Source organism: Rhinoderma darwinii, unplaced genomic scaffold (assembly GCF_050947455.1).
Source record: "Rhinoderma darwinii isolate aRhiDar2 unplaced genomic scaffold, aRhiDar2.hap1 Scaffold_42, whole genome shotgun sequence".
Taxonomy (NCBI): Eukaryota; Metazoa; Chordata; class Amphibia; order Anura; family Rhinodermatidae; genus Rhinoderma; species Rhinoderma darwinii.
This window is the reverse complement of record NW_027463753.1, coordinates 346,444-367,051: the sequence shown is the minus strand read 5'-3', so window position 1 is coordinate 367,051 and position 20,608 is coordinate 346,444. Positions and strand designations below refer to the sequence as shown.

At 53.1% G+C, this 20,608-nt stretch overlaps 1 protein-coding gene across 1 annotated transcript in view; it reads left to right on the top strand.

Annotated features, from left to right (window-relative positions):
* The first annotated feature begins 5,819 nt into the window (after window positions 1-5,819).
* The window catches only part of PPP2R5D (protein phosphatase 2 regulatory subunit B'delta), a 115,536-nt gene continuing 100,747 nt past the window's right edge, over window positions 5,820-20,608 (top strand). The window contains 3 exon segments of the mRNA XM_075848509.1: window positions 5,820-6,022; window positions 6,025-6,056; window positions 12,880-12,951. Of these exon segments, the coding sequence (XP_075704624.1) occupies window positions 5,920-6,022; window positions 6,025-6,056; window positions 12,880-12,951 (207 nt within the window). The 5' untranslated portion in view covers window positions 5,820-5,919.

Here is a 20,608-nt window from a genome sequence, read left to right as displayed (position 1 = left end):
CCTGACACATGACTGCCCCTCTGATCCCTGATCCTGTCACATGACTGCCCCTCTGATCCTGTCACATGACTGCCCCTCTGATCCTGTCACATGACTGCCCCTCTGATCCTTACACATGACTGCCCCTCTGATCCCTGATCCTGTCACATGACTGCCCCTCTGATCCCTGATCCTGTCACATGACTGCCCCTCTGATCCTGTCACATGACTGCCCCTCTGATCCCTGACACATGACTGCCCCTCTGATCCCTGACACATGACTGCCCCTCTGATCCTGTCACATGACTGCCCCTCTGATCCTGTCACATGACTGACCCTCTGATCCCTGATCCTGACACATGACTGCCCCTCTGATCCCCGTTCCTGTCACATGACTGCCCCTCTGAGCCCTGATCCTGTCACATGACTGCCCCTCTGATCCTGTCACATGACTGCCCCTCTGATCCTGTCACGTGACTGCCCCTCTGATCCCTGACACATGACTGCCCCTCTGATCCTGACACATGACTGCCCCTCTGATCCCTGACACGACTGCCCCTCTGATCCCTGACACATGACTGCCCCTCTGATCCTGTCACATGACGGCCCCTCTGATCCTGTCACATAACTGACCCTCTGATCCTGACACATGACTGCCCCTCTGAGCCCTGATCCTGTCACATGACTGCCCCTCTGATCCTGTCACGTGACTGCCCCTCTGATCCCTGACACATGACTGCCCCTCTGATCCAACAAATGACTGCCCCTCTGATCCTGTCACATGACTGCCCCTCTGATCCCTGACACATGACAGCCCCTCTGATCCCTGACACATGACTGCCCCTCTGATCCCTGACACATGACTGCCCCTCTGATCCCTGTCACATGACTGCCCCTCTGATCCTGTCACATGACTGCCCCTCTGATCCTGTCACATGACTGCCCCTCTGATCCTGACACATGACTGCCCCTCTGATCCTGTCACATGACTGCCCCTCTGATCCTGTCACATGACTGCCCCTCTGATCCTGACACATGACTGCCCCTCTGATCCCTGATCCTGTCACATGACTGCCCTTCTGATCCCTGATCCTGTCACATGACTGCCCCTCTGATCCTGTCACATGACTGCCCCTCTGATCCCTGACACATGACTGCCCCTCTGATCCCTGACACATGACTGCCCCTCTGATCCTGTCACATGACTGCCCCTCTGATCCTGTCACGTGACTGCCCCTCTGATCCCTGACACATGACTGCCCCTCTGATCCAACAAATGACTGCCCCTCTGATCCCTGACACATGACAGCCCCTCTGATCCCTGACACATGACTGCCCCTCTGATCCTGTCACATGACTGCCCCTCTGATCCTGTCACATGACTGCCCCTCTGATCCTGACACATGACAGCCCCTCTGATCCTGACACATGACTGCCCCTCTGATCCCTGACACATGACTGCCCCTCTGATCCCTGACACATGACTGCCCCTCTGATCCTGTCACATGACTGCCCCTCTGATCCCTGATCCTGTCACATGACTGCCCCTCTGATCCTGTCACATGACTGCCCCTCTGATCCTGTCACATGACTGCCCCTCTGATCCCTGACACATGACTGCCCCTCTGATCCTGTCACATGACAGCCCCTCTGATCCCTGACACATGACTGCCCCTATGATCCCTGACACATGACTGCCCCTCTGATCCCTGACACGACTGCCCCTCTGATCCTGTCACATGACTGCCCCTCTGATCCTGTCACGTGACTGCCCCTCTGATCCAACAAATGACTGCCTCTCTGATCTTGTCACATGACTGCCCCTCTGATCCCTGACTGCCCCTCTGATCCCTGACACATGACTGCCCCTCTGATCCCTGACACATGACTGCCCCTCTGATCCGACACATGACTGCCCCTCTGATCCTGACCCATGACTGCCCCTCTGATCCTGTCACATGACTGCCCCTCTGATCCCTGACACATGACTGCCCCTCTGATCCTGTCACATGACTGCCCCTCTGATCCTGTCACATGACTGCCCCTCTGATCCTGACACATGACTGCCCCTCTGATCCCTGATCCTGTCACGACTGCCCCTCTGAGCCCTGATCCTGTCACATGACTGCCCCTCTGATCCTGTCACGTGACTGCCCCTCTGATCCAACAAATGACTGCCCCTCTGATCCTGTCACATGACTGCCCCTCTGATCCCTGACACATGACAGCCCCTGATCCCTGACACATGACTGCCCCTCTGATCCCTGACTGCCCCTCTGATCCCTGACACATGACTGCCCCTCTGATCCTGTCACATGACTGCCCCTCTGATCCTGTCACATGACTGCCCCTCTGATCCTGACACATGACTGCCCCTCTGATCCTGTCACATGATTGCCCCTCTGATCCTGTCACATGACTGCCCCTCTGATCCTGACACATGACTGCCCCTCTGATCCCTGATCCTGTCACATGACTGCCCCTCTGATCCCTGATCCTGTCACATGACTGCCCCTCTGATCCTGTCACATGACTGCCCCTCTGATCCTGACACATGACTGCCCCTCTGATCCTGTCACATGACAGCCCCTCTGATCCCTGACACATGACTGCCCCTCTGATCCTGTCACATGACTGCCCCTCTGATCCTGTCACGTGACTGCCCCTCTGATCCCTGACACATGACTGCCCCTCTGATCCAACAAATGACTGCCTCTCTGATCTTGTCACATGACTGCCCCTCTGATCCCTGACACCTGACTGCCCCTCTGATCCCTGACACATGACTGCCCCTCTGATCCCTGACACATGACTGCCCCTCTGATCCCTGTCACATGACTGCCCCTCTGATCCTGTCACATGACTGCCCCTCTGATCCTGTCACATGACTGCCCCTCTGATCCTGTCACATGACTGCCCCTCTGATCCCTGACACATGACTGCCCCTCTGATCCTGACACATGACTGCCCCTCTGATCCTGTCACATGACTGCCCCTCTGATCCTGTCACATGACTGCCCCTTTGATCCTGACACATGACTGCCCCTCTGATCCTGACACATGACTGCCCCTCTGACCCGGTCACATGACTGCCCCTCTGATCCTGACACATGACTGTCCCTCTGATCCTGTCACATGACTGCCCCTCTGATCCCTGACACATGACTGCCCCTCTGATCCCTGACTGCCCCTCTGATCCCTGAGACATGACTGCCCCTCTGATCCCTGTCACATGACTGCCCCTCTGATCCTGTCACATGACTGCCCCTCTGATCCTGACACGACTGCCCCTCTGATCCTGTCACATGGCTGCCCCTCTGATCCCTGACACATGACTGCCCCTCTGATCCTGTCAGATGACTGCCCCTCTGATCCTGTCAGATGACTGCCCCTCTGATCCTGACACATGACTGCCCCTCTGATCCTGTCACATGACTGCCCCTCTGATCCTGTCACATGACTGTCCCTCTGATCCTGACACATGACTGCCCCTCTGATCCTGTCACATGACTGCCCCTTTGATCCTGACACATGACTGCCCCTCTGATCCTGACACATGACTGCCCCTCTGATCCCTGACACATGACTGCCCCTCTGATCCCTGACACAACTGCCCCTCTGATCATTGACACATGACTGCCCCTCTGACCCTGTCACATGACTGCCCCTCTGATCCCTGACACATGACTGCCCCTCTGGTCCCTGACACATGACTGCCCCTCTGATCCCTGACACATGACTGGCCCTCTGATCCCTGACACATGACTGCCCCTCTGATCCTGACACATGACTGCCCCTCTGATCCTGACACATGACTGGCCCTCTGATCCCTGACACATGACTGCCCCTCTGATCCTGACACATGACTGCCCCTCTGATCCTGACACATGACTGCCCCTCTGATCCTGACACATGACTGCCCCTCTGATCCTGACACATGACTGCCCCTCTGATCCCTGACACATGACTGCCCCTCTGATCCTGACACATGACTGCCCCTCTGATCCTGACACATGACTGCCCCTCTGATCTTGACACATGACTGCCCCTCTTATCCTGACACATGACTGGCCCTCTGATCCCTGACACATGACTGCCCCTCTTATCCTGACACATGACTGGCCCTCTGATCCCTGACACATGACTGCCCCTCTGATCCCTGTCACATGACTGCCCCTCTGATCCTGTCACATGACTGCCCCTCTGATCCTGTCACATGACTGCCCCTCTGATCCTGTCACATGACTGCCCCTCTGATCCCTGACACATGACTGCCCCTCTGATCCTGACACATGACTGCCCCTCTGATCCTGTCACATGACTGCCCCTCTGATCCTGTCACATGACTGCCCCTTTGATCCTGACACATGACTGCCCCTCTGATCCTGACACATGACTGCCCCTCTGACCCGGTCACATGACTGCCCCTCTGATCCTGACACATGACTGTCCCTCTGATCCTGTCACATGACTGCCCCTCTGATCCCTGACACATGACTGCCCCTCTGATCCCTGACTGCCCCTCTGATCCCTGAGACATGACTGCCCCTCTGATCCCTGTCACATGACTGCCCCTCTGATCCTGTCACATGACTGCCCCTCTGATCCTGACACGACTGCCCCTCTGATCCTGTCACATGGCTGCCCCTCTGATCCCTGACACATGACTGCCCCTCTGATCCTGTCAGATGACTGCCCCTCTGATCCTGTCAGATGACTGCCCCTCTGATCCTGACACATGACTGCCCCTCTGATCCTGTCACATGACTGCCCCTCTGATCCTGTCACATGACTGCCCCTCTGATCCTGACACATGACTGCCCCTCTGATCCTGTCACATGACTGCCCCTTTGATCCTGACACATGACAGCCCCTCTGATCCTGACACATGACTGCCCCTCTGATCCCTGACACATGACTGCCCCTCTGATCCCTGACACAACTGCCTCTGATCATTGACACATGACTGCCCCTCTGACCCTGTCACATGACTGCCCCTCTGATCCCTGACACATGACTGCCCCTCTGGTCCCTGACACATGACTGCCCCTCTGATCCCTGACACATGACTGGCCCTCTGATCCCTGACACATGACTGCCCCTCTGATCCTGACACATGACTGCCCCTCTGATCCTGACACATGACTGGCCCTCTGATCCCTGACACATGACTGCCCCTCTGATCCTGACACATGACTGCCCCTCTGATCCTGACACATGACTGCCCCTCTGATCCTGACACATGACTGCCCCTCTGATCCCTGACACAGGACTGCCCCTCTGATCCTGACACATGACTGCCCCTCTGATCCTGACACATGACTGCCCCTCTGATCTTGACACATGACTGCCCCTCTTATCCTGACACATGACTGGCCCTCTGATCCCTGACACACGACTGCCCATCTGATCCTGTCACATGACTGGCCCTCTGATCCCTGACACATGACTGCCCCTCTTATCCTGACACATGACTGCCCCTCTGATCCTGACACATGACTGCCCCTCTGATCCTGACACATGACTGCCCCTCTGATCCTGTCACATGACTGCCCCTCTTATCCTGACACATGACTGCCCCTCTGATCCTGACACACGACTGCCCATCTGATCCTGTCACATGACTACCCTTCTAATACCTGTCACATGACTGCCCCTTTGATCCTGTCACATGACTGCCCCTCGGATCCTGTCACGTGACTGCCCCTTTGATTCTTGACTCTGTCATGTGACTACCCCACTGATCCCTGTCACATGACTTCCCCGATGACTCTTGACCCTGTCATATGACTGCCTCACGTTGTGTTTCAGCAGTTCTTTACGGTAAAGCAAAATGGCGGGAGAAGGAAGAATGAGAAAGGCGGAGCAAAATGGCTGCAGGAGGGCGTGTATTTTGGGCGGGGCACTTAAATAAAAAAAAGACAACGGGGAACTGTTACCATGGCAACACGTACGCCGGAACGTCATTCCGCCAGTTTAATGACGTCACACGTCCGACGCCACCGAAAATCCGCAGAGACCTCCCGAGAGGACGAGAGACATCAAGAGAAATGCCGTATAAACCCAAGAAAGAGAAGGTGAGAGACGGCAACACATTGATAGAGGCAGCTGCGTATCCAGAGAGAGAGGGAGACAGACAGAGACCGGCAGACCCCTCTTCAGGCTGGCAGAAACAGCTGTGTATACACCCCCCCCCACCTGCTATGTATCCAGAGAGACACACACACACACACACACACACACACACACCCACACACCCAGGCAACTGTGTATCCAGAGAGAGAGAGAGCGCGAGACAGCCAGGCAACTGTGTATCCAGAGAGAGAGCGCGAGACAGCCAGGCAACTGTGTATCCAGAGAGAGAGAGAGCGCGAGACAGCCAGGCAACCGTGTATCCAGAGAGAGAGAGCGCGAGACAGCCAGGCAACTGTGTATCCAGAGAGAGAGAGAGAGAGCGCGAGACAGCCAGGCAACTGTGTATCCAGAGAGAGAGAGAGAGAGAGAGCGCGCGCGAGACAGCCAGGCAACTGTGTATCCAGAGAGAGAGAGAGAGCGCGAGACAGCCAGGCAACTGTGTATCCAGAGAGAGAGAGAGCGCGAGACAGCCAGGCAACTGTATCCAGAGAGAGAGCGCGAGACAGCCAGGCAACTGTGTATCCAGAGAGAGAGCGCGAGACAGCCAGGCAACTGTGTATCCAGAGAGAGAGAGAGAGAGCGAGACTGCCAGGCAACTGTGTATCCAGAGAGAGAGAGAGAGCCAGGCAACTGTGTATCCAGAGAAAGAGAGAGAGCGCGAGACTGCCAGGCAACTGTGTATCCAGAGAGAGAGAGAGAGAGCGCGAGACTGCCAGGCAACTGTGTATCCAGAGAAAGAGAGAGAGCGCGAGACTGCCAGGCAACTGTGTATCCAGAGAGAGAGCGCGAGACAGCCAGGCAACTGTGTATCCAGAGAGAGAGCGCGAGACAGCCAGGCAACTGTGTATCCAGAGAGAGAGAGAGCGCGAGACAGCCAGGCAACTGTGTATCCAGAGAGAGAGCGCGAGACAGCCAGGCAACTGTATCCAGAGAGAGAGCGCGAGACAGCCAGCTATCTGTGTATCCAGAGAGAGCGCGAGACAGCCAGGCAACTGTGTATCCAGAGAGAGAGCGCGAGACAGCCAGGCAACTGTGTATCCAGAGAGAGAGAGCGCGAGACAGCCAGGCAACTGTATCCAGAGAGAGAGCGTGAGACAGCCAGGCAACTGTATCCAGAGAGAGAGAGAGCGCGAGACAGCCAGGCGACTGTGTATCCAGAGAGAGAGAGCGCGAGACAGCCAGGCAACTGTGTATCCAGAGAGAGAGAGAGCGCGCGCGAGACAGCCAGGCAACTGTGTATCCAGAGAGAGAGCGCGAGACAGCCAGGCAACTGTGTATCCAGAGAGAGAGCGCGAGACAGCCAGGCAACTGTGTATCCAGAGAGAGAGAGAGAGAGCGCGAGACAGCCAGGCAACTGTGTATCCAGAGAGAGAGAGCGAGACAGCCAGGCAACTGTGTATCCAGAGAGAGAGAGAGAGCGCGAGACAGCCAGGCAACTGTGTATCCAGAGAGAGGGAGAGAGCGCGAGACAGCCAGGCAACTGTGTATCCAGAGAGAGAGAGAGCCAGGCAACTGTGTGTCCAGAGAGAGCGCGCGAGACAGCCAGGCAACTGTGTATCCAGAGAGAGAGAGCGCGAGACAGCCAGGCGACTGTGTATCCAGAGAGAGAGAGCGCGAGACAGCCAGGCAACTGTGTATCCAGAGAGAGAGAGAGAGCGCGAGACAGCCAGGCAACTGTGTATCCAGAGAGAGAGAGAGAGCGCGAGACAGCCAGGCAACTGTGTATCCAGAGAGAGAGAGAGAGCGCGAGACAGCCAGGCAACTGTGTATCCAGAGAGAGAGAGCGCGAGACAGCCAGGCAACTGTGTATCCAGAGAGAGAGAGCGCGAGACAGCCAGGCAACTGTGTATCCAGAGAGAGAGAGCGAGACAGCCAGGCAACTGTGTATCCAGAGAGAGAGAGAGAGCGCGAGACAGCCAGGCAACTGTGTATCCAGAGAGAGAGAGAGAGAGAGAGCCAGGCAACTGTGTATCCAGAGAGAGCGCGCGAGACAGCCAGGCAACTGTGTATCCAGAGAGAGAGAGCGAGACAGCCAGGCAACTGTGTATCCAGAGAGAGAGAGAGAGCGCGAGACAGCCAGGCAACTGTGTATCCAGAGAGAGGGAGAGAGCGCGAGACAGCCAGGCAACTGTGTATCCAGAGAGAGAGAGAGAGAGAGAGCCAGGCAACTGTGTATCCAGAGAGAGCGCGCGAGACAGCCAGGCAACTGTGTATCCAGAAAGAGAGAGAGAGAGCGCGCGCGAGACAGCCAGGCAACTGTGTATCCAGAGAGAGACAGCCAGGCAACTGTGTATCCAGAGAGAGAGAGAGCGCGAGACAGCCAGGCGACTGTGTATCCAGAGAGAGAGCGCGAGACAGCCAGGCAACTGTATCCAGAGAGAGAGCGCGAGACAGCCAGGCAACTGTGTATCCAGAGAGAGAGAGAGAGCGCGAGACAGCCAGGCAACTGTGTATCCAGAGAGAGAGAGCGCGCGCGAGACAGCCAGGCAACTGTGTATCCAGAGAGAGAGCGCGAGACAGCCAGGCAACTGTGTATCCAGAGAGAGAGAGAGAGAGAGCGCGAGACAGCCAGGCAACTGTGTATCCAGAGAGAGAGCGCGAGACAGCCAGGCAACTGTGTATCCAGAGAGAGAGAGCGAGACAGCCAGGCAACTGTGTATCCAGAGAGAGAGAGAGAGCGCGAGACAGCCAGGCAACTGTGTATCCAGAGAGAGGGAGAGAGCGCGAGACAGCCAGGCAACTGTGTATCCAGAGAGAGGGAGAGAGCGCGAGACAGCCAGGCAACTGTGTATCCAGAGAGAGAGAGAGAGAGAGAGCCAGGCAACTGTGTATCCAGAGAGAGCGCGCGAGACAGCCAGGCAACTGTGTATCCAGAGAGAGAGAGCGCGAGACAGCCAGGCAACTGTGTATCCAGAGAGAGAGAGCGCGAGACAGCCAGGCAACTGTGTATCCAGAGAGAGAGCGCGAGACAGCCAGGCAACTGTGTATCCAGAGAGAGAGAGAGAGAGAGCGCGAGACAGCCAGGCAACTGTGTATCCAGAGAGAGAGCGCGAGACAGCCAGGCAACTGTGTATCCAGAGAGAGAGAGCGAGACAGCCAGGCAACTGTGTATCCAGAGAGAGAGAGAGAGCGCGAGACAGCCAGGCAACTGTGTATCCAGAGAGGGAGAGAGCGCGAGACAGCCAGGCAACTGTGTATCCAGAGAGAGAGAGCCAGGCAACTGTGTATCCAGAGAGCGCGCGAGACAGCCAGGCAACTGTGTATCCAGAGAGAGAGAGCGAGACAGCCAGGCAACTGTGTATCCAGAGAGAGAGAGAGAGAGCGCGAGACAGCCAGGCAACTGTGTATCCAGAGAGAGGGAGAGAGCGCGAGACAGCCAGGCAACTGTGTATCCAGAGAGAGAGAGAGAGAGAGAGAGCCAGGCAACTGTGTATCCAGAGAGAGCGCGCGAGACAGCCAGGCAACTGTGTATCCAGAAAGAGAGAGAGCGCGCGCGAGACAGCCAGGCAACTGTGTATCCAGAGAGAGACAGCCAGGCAACTGTGTATCCAGAGAGAGAGAGAGCGCGAGACAGCCAGGCGACTGTGTATCCAGAGAGAGAGCGCGAGACAGCCAAGCAACTGTATCCAGAGAGAGAGAGAGCGCGAGACAGCCAGGCAACTGTGTATCCAGAGAGAGAGCGCGAGACAGCCAGGCAACTGTGTATCCAGAGAGAGAGCGCGAGACAGCCAGGCAACTGTGTATCCAGAGAGAGAGAGACAGCCAGGCAACTGTGTATCCAGAGAGAGAGAGAGAGAGAGACAGCCAGGCAACTGTGTATCCAGAGAGAGAGAGAGAGCGCGAGACAGCCAGGCAACTGTGTATCCAGAGAGAGAGAGAGAGCGAGGCAGCCAGGCATCTGTGTATCCAGAGAGAGAGCGCGAGACAGCCAGGCAACTGTGTATCCAGAGAGAGAGACAGCCAGGCAACTGTGTATCCAGAGAGAGAGAGACAGCCAGGCAACTGTGTATCCAGAGAGAGAGAGACAGCCAGGCAACTGTGTATCCAGAGAGAGAGAGACAGCCAGGCATCTGTGTATCCAGAGAGAGAGAGCGCGAGACAGCCAGGCATCTGTGTATCCAGAGAGAGAGAGCGCGAGACAGCCAGGCAACTGTGTATCCAGAGAGAGAGAGAGAGAGACAGCCAGGCAACTGTGTATCCAGAGAGAGAGAGAGAGATAGACAGCCAGGCAACTGTGTATCCAGAGAGAGAGAGAGAGCGAGACAGCCAGGCAACTGTGTATCCAGAGAGAGAGAGAGAGAGAGCGAGACAGCCAGGCAACTGTGTATCCAGAGAGAGAGAGAGAGAGAGCGAGACAGCCAGGCAACTGTGTATCCAGAGAGAGAGAGACAGCCAGGCAACTGTGTATCCAGAGAGAGAGAGAGCGCGAGACAGCCAGGCAACTGTGTATCCAGAGAGAGAGCGAGAGACAGCCAGGCAACTGTGTATCCAGAGAGAGAGAGAGAGACAGCCAGGCAACTGTGTATCCAGAGAGAGAGAGAGAGAGACAGCCAGGCAACTGTGTATCCAGAGAGAGAGAGACAGCCAGGCAACTGTGTATCCAGAGAGAGAGAGAGCGCGAGACAGCCAGGCAACTGTGTATCCAGAAAGAGAGAGCGCGAGACAGCCAGGCAACTGTGTATCCAGAGAGAGAGCGCGAGACAGCCAGGCAACTGTGTATCCAGAGAGAGCGCGAGACAGCCAGGCAACTGTGTATCCAGAGAGAGAGAGAGAGCGCGAGACTGCCAGGCGACTGTGTATCCAGAGAGAGAGCGCGAGACTGCCAGGCGACTGTGTATCCAGAGAGAGAGCGCGAGACAGCCAGGCAACTGTGTATCCAGAGAGAGAGAGCGCGAGACTGCCAGGCAACTGTGTATCCAGAAAGAGAGAGCGCGAGACAGCCAGGCGACTGTGTATCCAGAGAGAGAGAGCGCGAGACAGCCAGGCGACTGTGTATCCAGAGAGAGAGAGCGCGAGACAGCCAGGCGACTGTGTATCCAGAGAGAGAGCGCGAGACAGCCAGGCGACTGTGTATCCAGAGAGAGAGAGCGCGAGACAGCCAGGCGACTGTGTATCCAGAGAGAGAGCGCGAGACAGCCAGGCGACTGTGTATCCAGAGAGAGAGCGCGAGACAGCCAGGCGACTGTGTATCCAGAGAGAGAGCGCGAGACAGCCAGGCAACTGTGTATCCAGAGAGAGGGCGAGACAGCCAGGCAACTGTGAATCCAGAGAGAGAGAGCGCGAGACAACCAGGCAACTGTGTATCCAGAGAGAGAGCGCGAGACAGCCAGGCAACTGTGTATCCAGAAAGAGAGAGCGCGAGACAGCCAGGCAACTGTGTATCCAGAGAGAGAGAGCGAGAGACAGCCAGGCAACTGTGTATCCAGAGAGAGAGAGAGACAGCCAGGCAACTGTGTATCCAGAGAGAGAGAGAGCGCGAGACAGCCAGGCAACTGTGTATCCAGAGAGAGAGAGAGCGCGAGACAGCCAGGCAACTGTGTATCCAGAGAGAGAGCGCGAGACAGCCAGGCAACTGTGTATCCAGAGAGAGAGCGCGAGACAGCCAGGCAACTGTGTATCCAGAGAGAGAGAGAGCGCGAGACAGCCAGGCAACTGTATCCAGAGAGAGAGAGACAGCCAGGCAACTGTGTATCCAGAGAGAGAGAGCGCGAGACAGCCAGGCAACTGTGAATCCAGAGAGAGAGAGGGCGAGACAGCCAGGCAACTGAATCCAGAGAGAGAGCGAGACAGCCAGGCAACTGTGTATCCAGAGAGAGAGAGGGCGAGACAGCCAGGCAACTGTGAATCCAGAGAGAGAGCGCGAGACAGCCAGGCAACTGTGTATCCAGAGAAAGAGAGCGTGAGACAGCCAGGCAACTGTGTATCCAGAGAGAGAGAGAGAGCGTGAGACAGCCAGGCAACTGTGTATCCAGAGAGAGAGCGCGAGACAGCCAGGCAACTGTGTATCCAGAGAGAGAGCGCGAGACAGCCAGGCAACTGTGTATCCAGAGAGAGAGAGAGCGCGAGACAGCCAGGCAACTGTGTATCCAGAGAGAGAGAGCGCGAGATTGCCAGGCAACTGTGTATCCAGAGCGAGAGAGAGCGAGACAGCCAGGCAACTGTGTATCCAGAGAGAGAGAGAGCGTGAGACAGCCAGGCAACTGTGTATCCAGAGAGAGAGAGAGCGCGCGAGACAGCCAGGCAACTGTGTATCCAGAGAGAGAGAGAGCGAGACAGCCAGGCAACTGTGTATCCAGAGAGAGAGAGAGCGCGAGACAGCCAGGCAACTGTGTATCCAGAGAGAGAGAGGGCGCGAGACAGCCAGGCAACTGTGTATCCAGAGAGAGAGAGCGCGAGACAGCCAGGCAACTGTGTATCCAGAGAGAGAGAGCGCGAGACAGCCAGGCAACTGTGTATCCAGAGAGAGAGAGCGCGAGACAGCCAGGCAACTGTATCCAGAGAGAGAGCGTGAGACAGCCAGGCAACTGTATCCAGAGAGAGAGAGAGCGCGAGACAGCCAGGCAACTGTGTATCCAGAGAGAGAGAGAGACAGACACACACACCTACCTTCACAGAGACACTTTCACACTAACACACTTTCACACTAGAGACAGCTGTGTATCCAGAGAGACAGCTCCACGTTGACAGAGAGATGTGTATCCAGGTAAAGAGAGACCGCTGCACACTGACTGAGACCGCTGTGTGATTGTCTCTTCTTCTGGGTAGGAGCCGGTGAAGGTGTCTGTAGGCCGAGGGGCAGTGAAGAATGGTAAAGATGGAGGAAGTGCCACTGAGGAGGTGAGTGCTGGGCAGAGCGTCGGTATTAGACAGGTCGGGGTGCAGGCGCTCTCTTGCACTGTTATTTTTACTGTCTGTGGTTTATTTCGTAACGGCTCCTTAGAGATGTGGAGTGTCTCACACTATGATGTCAGACGAGAGGCTGCGTGATGTCACCAGGTGGAGTGATAAAATAGCGCTTTGTGGGGAGATTGTGATTGGCTGGAGAATGTGACCAGGCAGGGGTGTGGCGCGGTCTGTGGATGGACAGGGGTGTGGCGCAGATGGGCAAGGGTGTGGCGCGGATGGGCAGGGGTGTGGATGGGCAGGGGTGTGATATGGATGGGCAGGGGTGTGGCGCGGTCTGCGGATGGGCAGGGGTGTGGCGCGGATGGGCAGGGGTGTGGTGCGGTCTGTGTATGGGCAGGGGTGTGGCGCGGTCTGCGGATGGGCAGGGTTGTGGCGCGGATGGGCAGGGTTGTGGCGCGGGTGGGCAGGGGTGTGGCGCGGCCTGTGGATGGGCAAGTAACTTGTGTAAGCCTAGACTATATGTAGAGAAGTATGTGACCCCCCCCCCCCCCCCCCCACATTACACTACTGGATCTTTTATGACCTCCCGTTATAAATCCATAGACATTAACCCCTTAAGGACGCAGCCTAGTTTGGGCCTTAAAGGGGTTGTCCGAGATGTATTTATTTATTTTACGTTTACAACCACATTGCAGGTGTTTACAAGGTCTTGATATCGTCACTTGTGCAGTTTCGCTTCGGTGCTCCGCTCTGGCTGCTTTTTCCTGCTCCTCACATGAGCTCCGATGCCAAATTTTCTGCCTCCTCCAGTGTCGTATCCCGATCACATGTCTCAGACCAGGGAGACCTCGGAGGGTGTACGTGTCACTGGTGACGTGTCGTGTCTGCCGCGGCTTGGTCTTTCGTGCCCGCGCAGCCTATGTAGTTGTTCACAGTGAGCAAGGACGGCACCTGCGTATGACTATCCCGGTCTACTCGGTATAATGTCCGCACCGGCCACTTATTTGTTTTATAGCTACGTACACTTGTAGACACCCCCGCCTTTATGTACATAGCGCCACAGTGGCCGGTGATTCCGCTCCAGAACGGATCGCTTCATGTCTCTGTCCATCAGGCGAAGCGCCCAGGAGCGGAATCCACGACCACAGTGGGATTCCGCTCGATCGGTGAGGTACGATAGCGCAACGTAGGATACAGGTGGGGGGAGGGGAGTGTGACATCTACGGAGGTGTTGGGGTGCCAAAAAAATGACTCCTCCTCACAGTGCAAAGTGGATGTCGGTGGGGACCAGCAAGGACCGCTCACATGAACTCTTGGCAGGCGGTGCATGCACGCTCATTACAGCCTGCAATGCATGCAGGGAAAAAAAGTATTATCAGAAGGAAAACTCAACAAACCGGACCTGGACTGCATGTAAACAAACGGCGCTAAATTCAAAGAAGTTTTGTGGTAAGTGGATTGTTTTTTTTTTGTCTGTATAAGGGGAAATGTATGAAACACTTTTTGAAAATAAGATGGTATCTCGGACAACCCTTAAGCTCCGAGCCCATTTTTCAAATCTGACATATTTCACTTTGTGGTAATAACTTGGGAATGCTTAAACCTATACAAGCCATTCTGACATTGTTTTCTCGTGACACATTGGACTTTATGTTAGTGGTAAAATTTGGTCGACATACACAGTGTTCCAAATTATTCTGCACATTGGATTTAAGTGCCATAAACATTTAATTATTAGTTTTTCAATGAAAATCATGGATGGTCTTGTGTCTTAGGGCTCTTTGGATCATTGTAATCAATCTCAGACACCTGTGATAATTAGTTTGCCAGGTGTCGCCCAATCAAAGGAAAACTACTTAAGAAGGACGTTCCACATTATTAAGCAGCCACAGGTTTCAAGCAATATGGGAAGGAAAAAGGATCTCTCTGCTGCCGAAAAGCGTGAAATAGTGCAATACCTTGGACAAGGCATGAAAACATTGCATATTTCAAGAAAACTTAGGCGTGATCATCGTACTGTGAAAAGATTTGTGGCTGATTCAGAGCACAGACGGGTTAGTTCAGCTAAAGGCATAATGAGGAAGGTTTCTGCCAGACAAATTAATAGGATTAGGAGAGCAGCTGCTAGAATGCCATTGCAAAGCAGCAAACAGGTATTTGAAGCCGCTGGTGCCTCTGGAGTCCCGCGAACCTCAAGGTGTAGGATCCTCCAGAGGTTTGCAAGTGTGCATAAAGCTATTATTCGGCCACCCCTAAACAATGCTCACAAGCAGAAACGGTTGCAGTGGTCTCAGAAATACATGAAGACTAATTTTCAAACCGTGTTGTTTACTGATGAGTGCCGTGCAACCCTGGATGGTCCAGATGGATGGAGTAGTGGATGGTTGGTGAATGGCCACCATGTCCCTACAAGGCTGCGACGTCAGCAAGGAGGTGGCGGAGTCATGTTTTGGGCTGGAATCATGGGGAGAGAGCTGGTAGGCCCCTTTAGGGTCCCTGACGGTGTGAAAATGACCTCTGCAAAGTACGTAGAGTTTATGACTGACCACTTTCTTCCGTGGTACAAAAAGAAGAACCGTGCCTTCCGTAGAAAAATTATCTTCATGCATGACAATGCACCATCTCATGCTGCAAAGAATACCTCTGTGTCAATGGCTGCTATGGGCATAAAAGGAGAGAAACTCATGGTGTGGCCCCCATGTTCCCCTGACCTCAACCCTATTGAGACCCTTTGGAGCATCCTCAAGCAAAATATCTATGAGGGTGGGAGGCCGTTCACATCAAAACAGAAGCTCTGGGAGGCGATTCTGACATCCTGCAAAGATATTCAAGCAGAAACTATCCAAATACTCACAAATTCAATGGATGCAAGAATTGTGCAGGTGATATCAGAGAAGGGTCCTGTGTAACATGTAACTTGTCCTGTGCAGGTGATATCAGGGAAGGGTCCTGTGTAACATGTAACTTGTCCTGTGCAGGTGATATCAGAGAAGGGTCCTGTGTAACATGTAACTTGTCCTGTGCAGGTGATATCAGAGGAGGGTCCTGTGTAACATGTAACTTGTCCTGTGCAGGTGATATCAGAGGAGGGTCCTGTGTAACATGTAACTTGTGCTGTGCAGGTGATATCAGAGAAGGGTCCTGTGTAACATGTCACTTGTCCTGTGCAGGTGATATCAGAGAAGGGTCCTGTGTAACATGTCACTTGTCCTGTGCAGGTGATATCAGAGAAGGGTCCTGTGTAACATGTAACTTGTGCTGTGCAGGTGATATCAGAGAAGGGTCCTGTGTAACATGTAACTTGTGCTGTGCAGGTGATATCAGAGGAGGGTCCTGTGTAACATGTAACTTGTGCTGTGCAGGTGATATCAGAGAAGGGTCCTGTGTAACATGTAACTTGTCCTGTGCAGGTGATATCAGAGAAGGGTCCTGTGTAACATGTAACTTGTCCTGTGCAGGTGATATCAGAGAAGGGTCCTGTGTAACATGTAACTTGTGCTGTGCAGGTGATATCAGAGGAGGGTCCTGTGTAACATGTAACTTGTCCTGTGCAGGTGATATCAGAGGAGGGTCCTGTGTAACATGTAACTTGTCCTGTGCAGGTGATATCAGAGAAGGGTCCTGTGTAACATGTAACTTGTGCTGTGCAGGTGATATCAGAGGAGGGTCCTGTGTAACATGTAACTTGTGCTGTGCAGGTGATATCAGAGGAGGGTCCTGTGTAACATGTAACTTGTGCTGTGCAGGTGATATCAGAGAAGGGTCCTGTGTAACATGTAACTTGTGCTGTGCGGGTGATATCAGAGAAGGGTCCTGTGTAACATGTAACTTGTCCTGTGCGGGTGATATCAGAGAAGGGTCCTGTGTAACATGTAACTTGTGCTGTGCGGGTGATATCAGAGAAGGGTCCTGTGTAACATGTAACTTGTCTTGTGCAGGTGATATCAGAGGAGGGTCCTGTGTAACATGTAACTTGTCCTGTGCAGGTGATATCAGAGAAGGGTCCTGTGTAACATGTAACTTGTGGTGTGCAGGTGATATCAGAGAAGGGTCCTGTGTAACATGTAACTTGTCCTGTGCAGGTGATATCAGAGGAGGGTCCTGTGTAACATGTAACTTGTGCTGTGTAACATGTAACTTGTCCTGTGCAGGTGATATCAGAGAAGGGTCCTGTGTGACATGTAACTTGTCCTGTGCAGGTGATATCAGAGAAGGGTCCTGTGTAACATGTAACTTGTCCTGTGCAGGTGATATCAGAGGAGGGTCCTGTGTAACATGTAACTTATCCTGTGCAGGTGATATCAGAGGAGGGTCCTGTGTAACATGTAACTTGTGCTGTGTAACATGTAACTTGTCCTGTGCAGGTGATATCAGAGAAGGGTCCTGTGTAACATGTAACTTGTGCTTTGCAGGTGATATCAGAGGAGGGTCCTGTGTAACATGTAGCTTGTGCTGTGTAACATGTAACTTGTCCTGTGCAGGTGATATCAGAGAAGGGTCCTGTGTAACATGTAACTTGTGCTGTGCAGGTGATATCAGAGAAGGGTCCTGTGTAACATGTAACTTGTGCTGTGCAGGTGATATCAGAGGAGGGTCCTGTGTAACATGTAACTTGTCCTGTGCAGGTGATATCAGAGGAGGGTCCTGTGTAACATGTAACTTGTCCTGTGCAGGTGATATCAGAGAAGGGTCCTGTGTAACATGTAACTTGTCCTGTGCAGGTGATATCAGAGAAGGGTCCTGTGTAACATGTAACTTGTGCTGTGCAGGTGATATCAGAGAAGGGTCCTGTGTAACATGTAACTTGTCCTGTGCAGGTGATATCAGAGAAGGGTCCTGTGTAACATGTAACTTGTGCTGTGCAGGTGATATCAGAGGAGGGTCCTGTGTAACATGTAACTTGTGCTGTGCCGGTGATATCAGAGAAGGGTCCTGTGTAACATGTAACTTGTCCTGTGCAGGTGATATCAGAGGAGGGTCCTGTGTAACATGTAACTTGTCCTGTGCAGGTGACATCAGAGAAGGGTCCTGTGTAACATGTAACTTGTCCTGTGCAGGTGATATCAGAGGAGGGTCCTGTGTAACATGTAACTTGTCCTGTGCAGGTGATATCAGAGAAGGGTCCTGTGTGACATGTAACTTGTCCTGTGCAGGTGATATCAGAGAAGGGTCCTGTGTAACATGTAACTTGTGCTGTGTAACATGTAACTTGTGCTTTGCAGGTGATATCAGAGGAGGGTCCTGTGTAACATGTAGCTTGTGCTGTGTAACATGTAACTTGTCCTGTGCAGGTGATATCAGAGAAGGGTCCTGTGTAACATGTAACTTGTGCTGTGCAGGTGATATCAGAGAAGGGTCCTGTGTAACATGTAACTTGTGCTGTGCAGGTGATATCAGAGGAGGGTCCTGTGTAACATGTAACTTGTCCTGTGCAGGTGATATCAGAGGAGGGTCCTGTGTAACATGTAACTTGTCCTGTGCAGGTGATATCAGAGAAGGGTCCTGTGTAACATGTAACTTGTCCTGTGCAGGTGATATCAGAGGAGGGTCCTGTGTAACATGTAACTTGTCCTGTGCAGGTGATATCAGAGGAGGGTCCTGTGTAACATGTAACTTGTCCTGTGCAGGTGATATCAGAGAAGGGTCCTGTGTAACTTGTCCTGTGCAGGTGATATCAGAGGAGGGTCCTGTGTAACATGTAACTTGTGCTGTGCAGGTGATTTCAGAGAAGGGTCCTGTGTAACTTGTGCTTTGCAGGTGATATCAGAGGAGGGTCCTGTGTAACATGTAGCTTGTGCTGTGTAACATGTAACTTGTCCTGTGCAGGTGATATCAGAGAAGGGTCCTGTGTAACATGTAACTTGTGCTGTGCAGGTGATATCAGAGGAGGGTCCTGTGTAACATGTAACTTGTGCTGTGCAGGTGATATCAGAGGAGGGTCCTGTGTAACATGTAACTTGTCCTGTGCAGGTGATATCAGAGGAGGGTCCTGTGTAACATGTAACTTGTGCTGTGCAGGTGATATCAGAGGAGGGTCCTGTGTAACATGTAACTTGTGCTGTGCAGGTGATATCAGAGAAGGGTCCTGTGTAACATGTAACTTGTCCTGTGCAGGTGATATCAGAGAAGGGTCCTATGTAACATGTAACTTGTCCTGTGCAGGTGATATCAGAGAAGGGTCCTGTGTAACATGTAACTTGTGCTGTGCAGGTGATATCAGAGGAGGGTCCTGTGTAACTTGTCCTGTGCAGGTGATATCAGAGGAGGGTCCTGTGTAACATGTAACTTGTGCTGTGCAGGTGATATCAGAGAAGGGTCCTGTGTAACATGTAACTTGTGCTGTGCAGGTGATGTCAGAGAAGGGTCCTGTGTAACATGTAACTTGTCCTGTGCAGGTGATATCAGAGAAGGGTCCTGTGTAACATGTAACTTGTGCTGTGCTGGTGATATCAGAGGAGGGTCCTGTGTAACATGTAACTTGTGCTGTGCAGGTGATATCAGAGAAGGGTCCTGTGTAACATGTAACTTGTGCTGTGCAGGTGATATCAGAGGAGGGTCCTGTGTAACATGTAACTTGTCCTGTGCAGGTGATATCAGAGAAGGGTCCTGTGTAACATGTAACTTGTGCTGTGCAGGTGATATCAGAGAAGGGTCCTGTGTAACATGTAACTTGTGCTGTGCAGGTGATATCAGAGGAGGGTCCTGTGTAACATGTAACTTTTCCTGTGCAGGTGATATCAGAGGAGGGTCCTGTGTAACATGTAACTTGTGCTGTGCAGGTGATATCAGAGGAGGGTCCTGTGTAACATGTAACTTGTGGTGTGCAGGTGATATCAGAGAAGGGTCCTGTGTAACATGTTACTTGTCCTGTGCAGGTGATATCAGAGGAGGGTCCTGTGTAACATGTAACTTGTCCTGTGCAGGTGATATCAGAGAAGGGTCCTGTGTAACATGTAACTTGTCCTGTGCAGGTGATATCAGAGAAGGGTCCTGTGTAACATGTAACTTGTGCTGTGCAGGTGTTATCAGAGAAGGGTCCTGTGTAACATGTAACTTGTCCTGTGCAGATGATATCAGAGAAGGGTCCTGTGTAACATGTAACTTGTCCTGTGCAGGTGATATCAGAGAAGGGTCCTGTGTAACATGTAACTTGTGCTGTGCAGGTGATATCAGAGGAGGGTCCTGTGTAACTTGTGCTGTGCAGGTGATATCAGAGAAGGGTCCTGTGTAACATGTAACTTGTCCTGTGCAGGTGATATCAGAGGAGGGTCCTGTGTAACATGTAACTTGTCCTGTGCAGGTGATATCAGAGAAGGGTCCTGTGTAACATGTAACTTGTGCTGTGCAGGTGATATCAGAGAAGGGTCCTGTGTAACATGTAACTTGTCCTGTGCAGGTGATATCAGAGGAGGGTCCTGTGTAACATGTAACTTGTCCTGTGCAGGTGATATCAGAGAAGGGTCCTGTGTAACATGTAACTTGTGCTGTGCAGGTGATATCAGAGAAGGGTCCTGTGTAACATGTAACTTGTGCTGTGCAGGTGATATCAGAGAAGGGTCCTGTGTAACATGTAACTTGTCCTGTGCAGGTGATATCAGAGGAGGGTCCTGTGTAACATGTAACTTGTCCTGTGCAGGTGATATCAGAG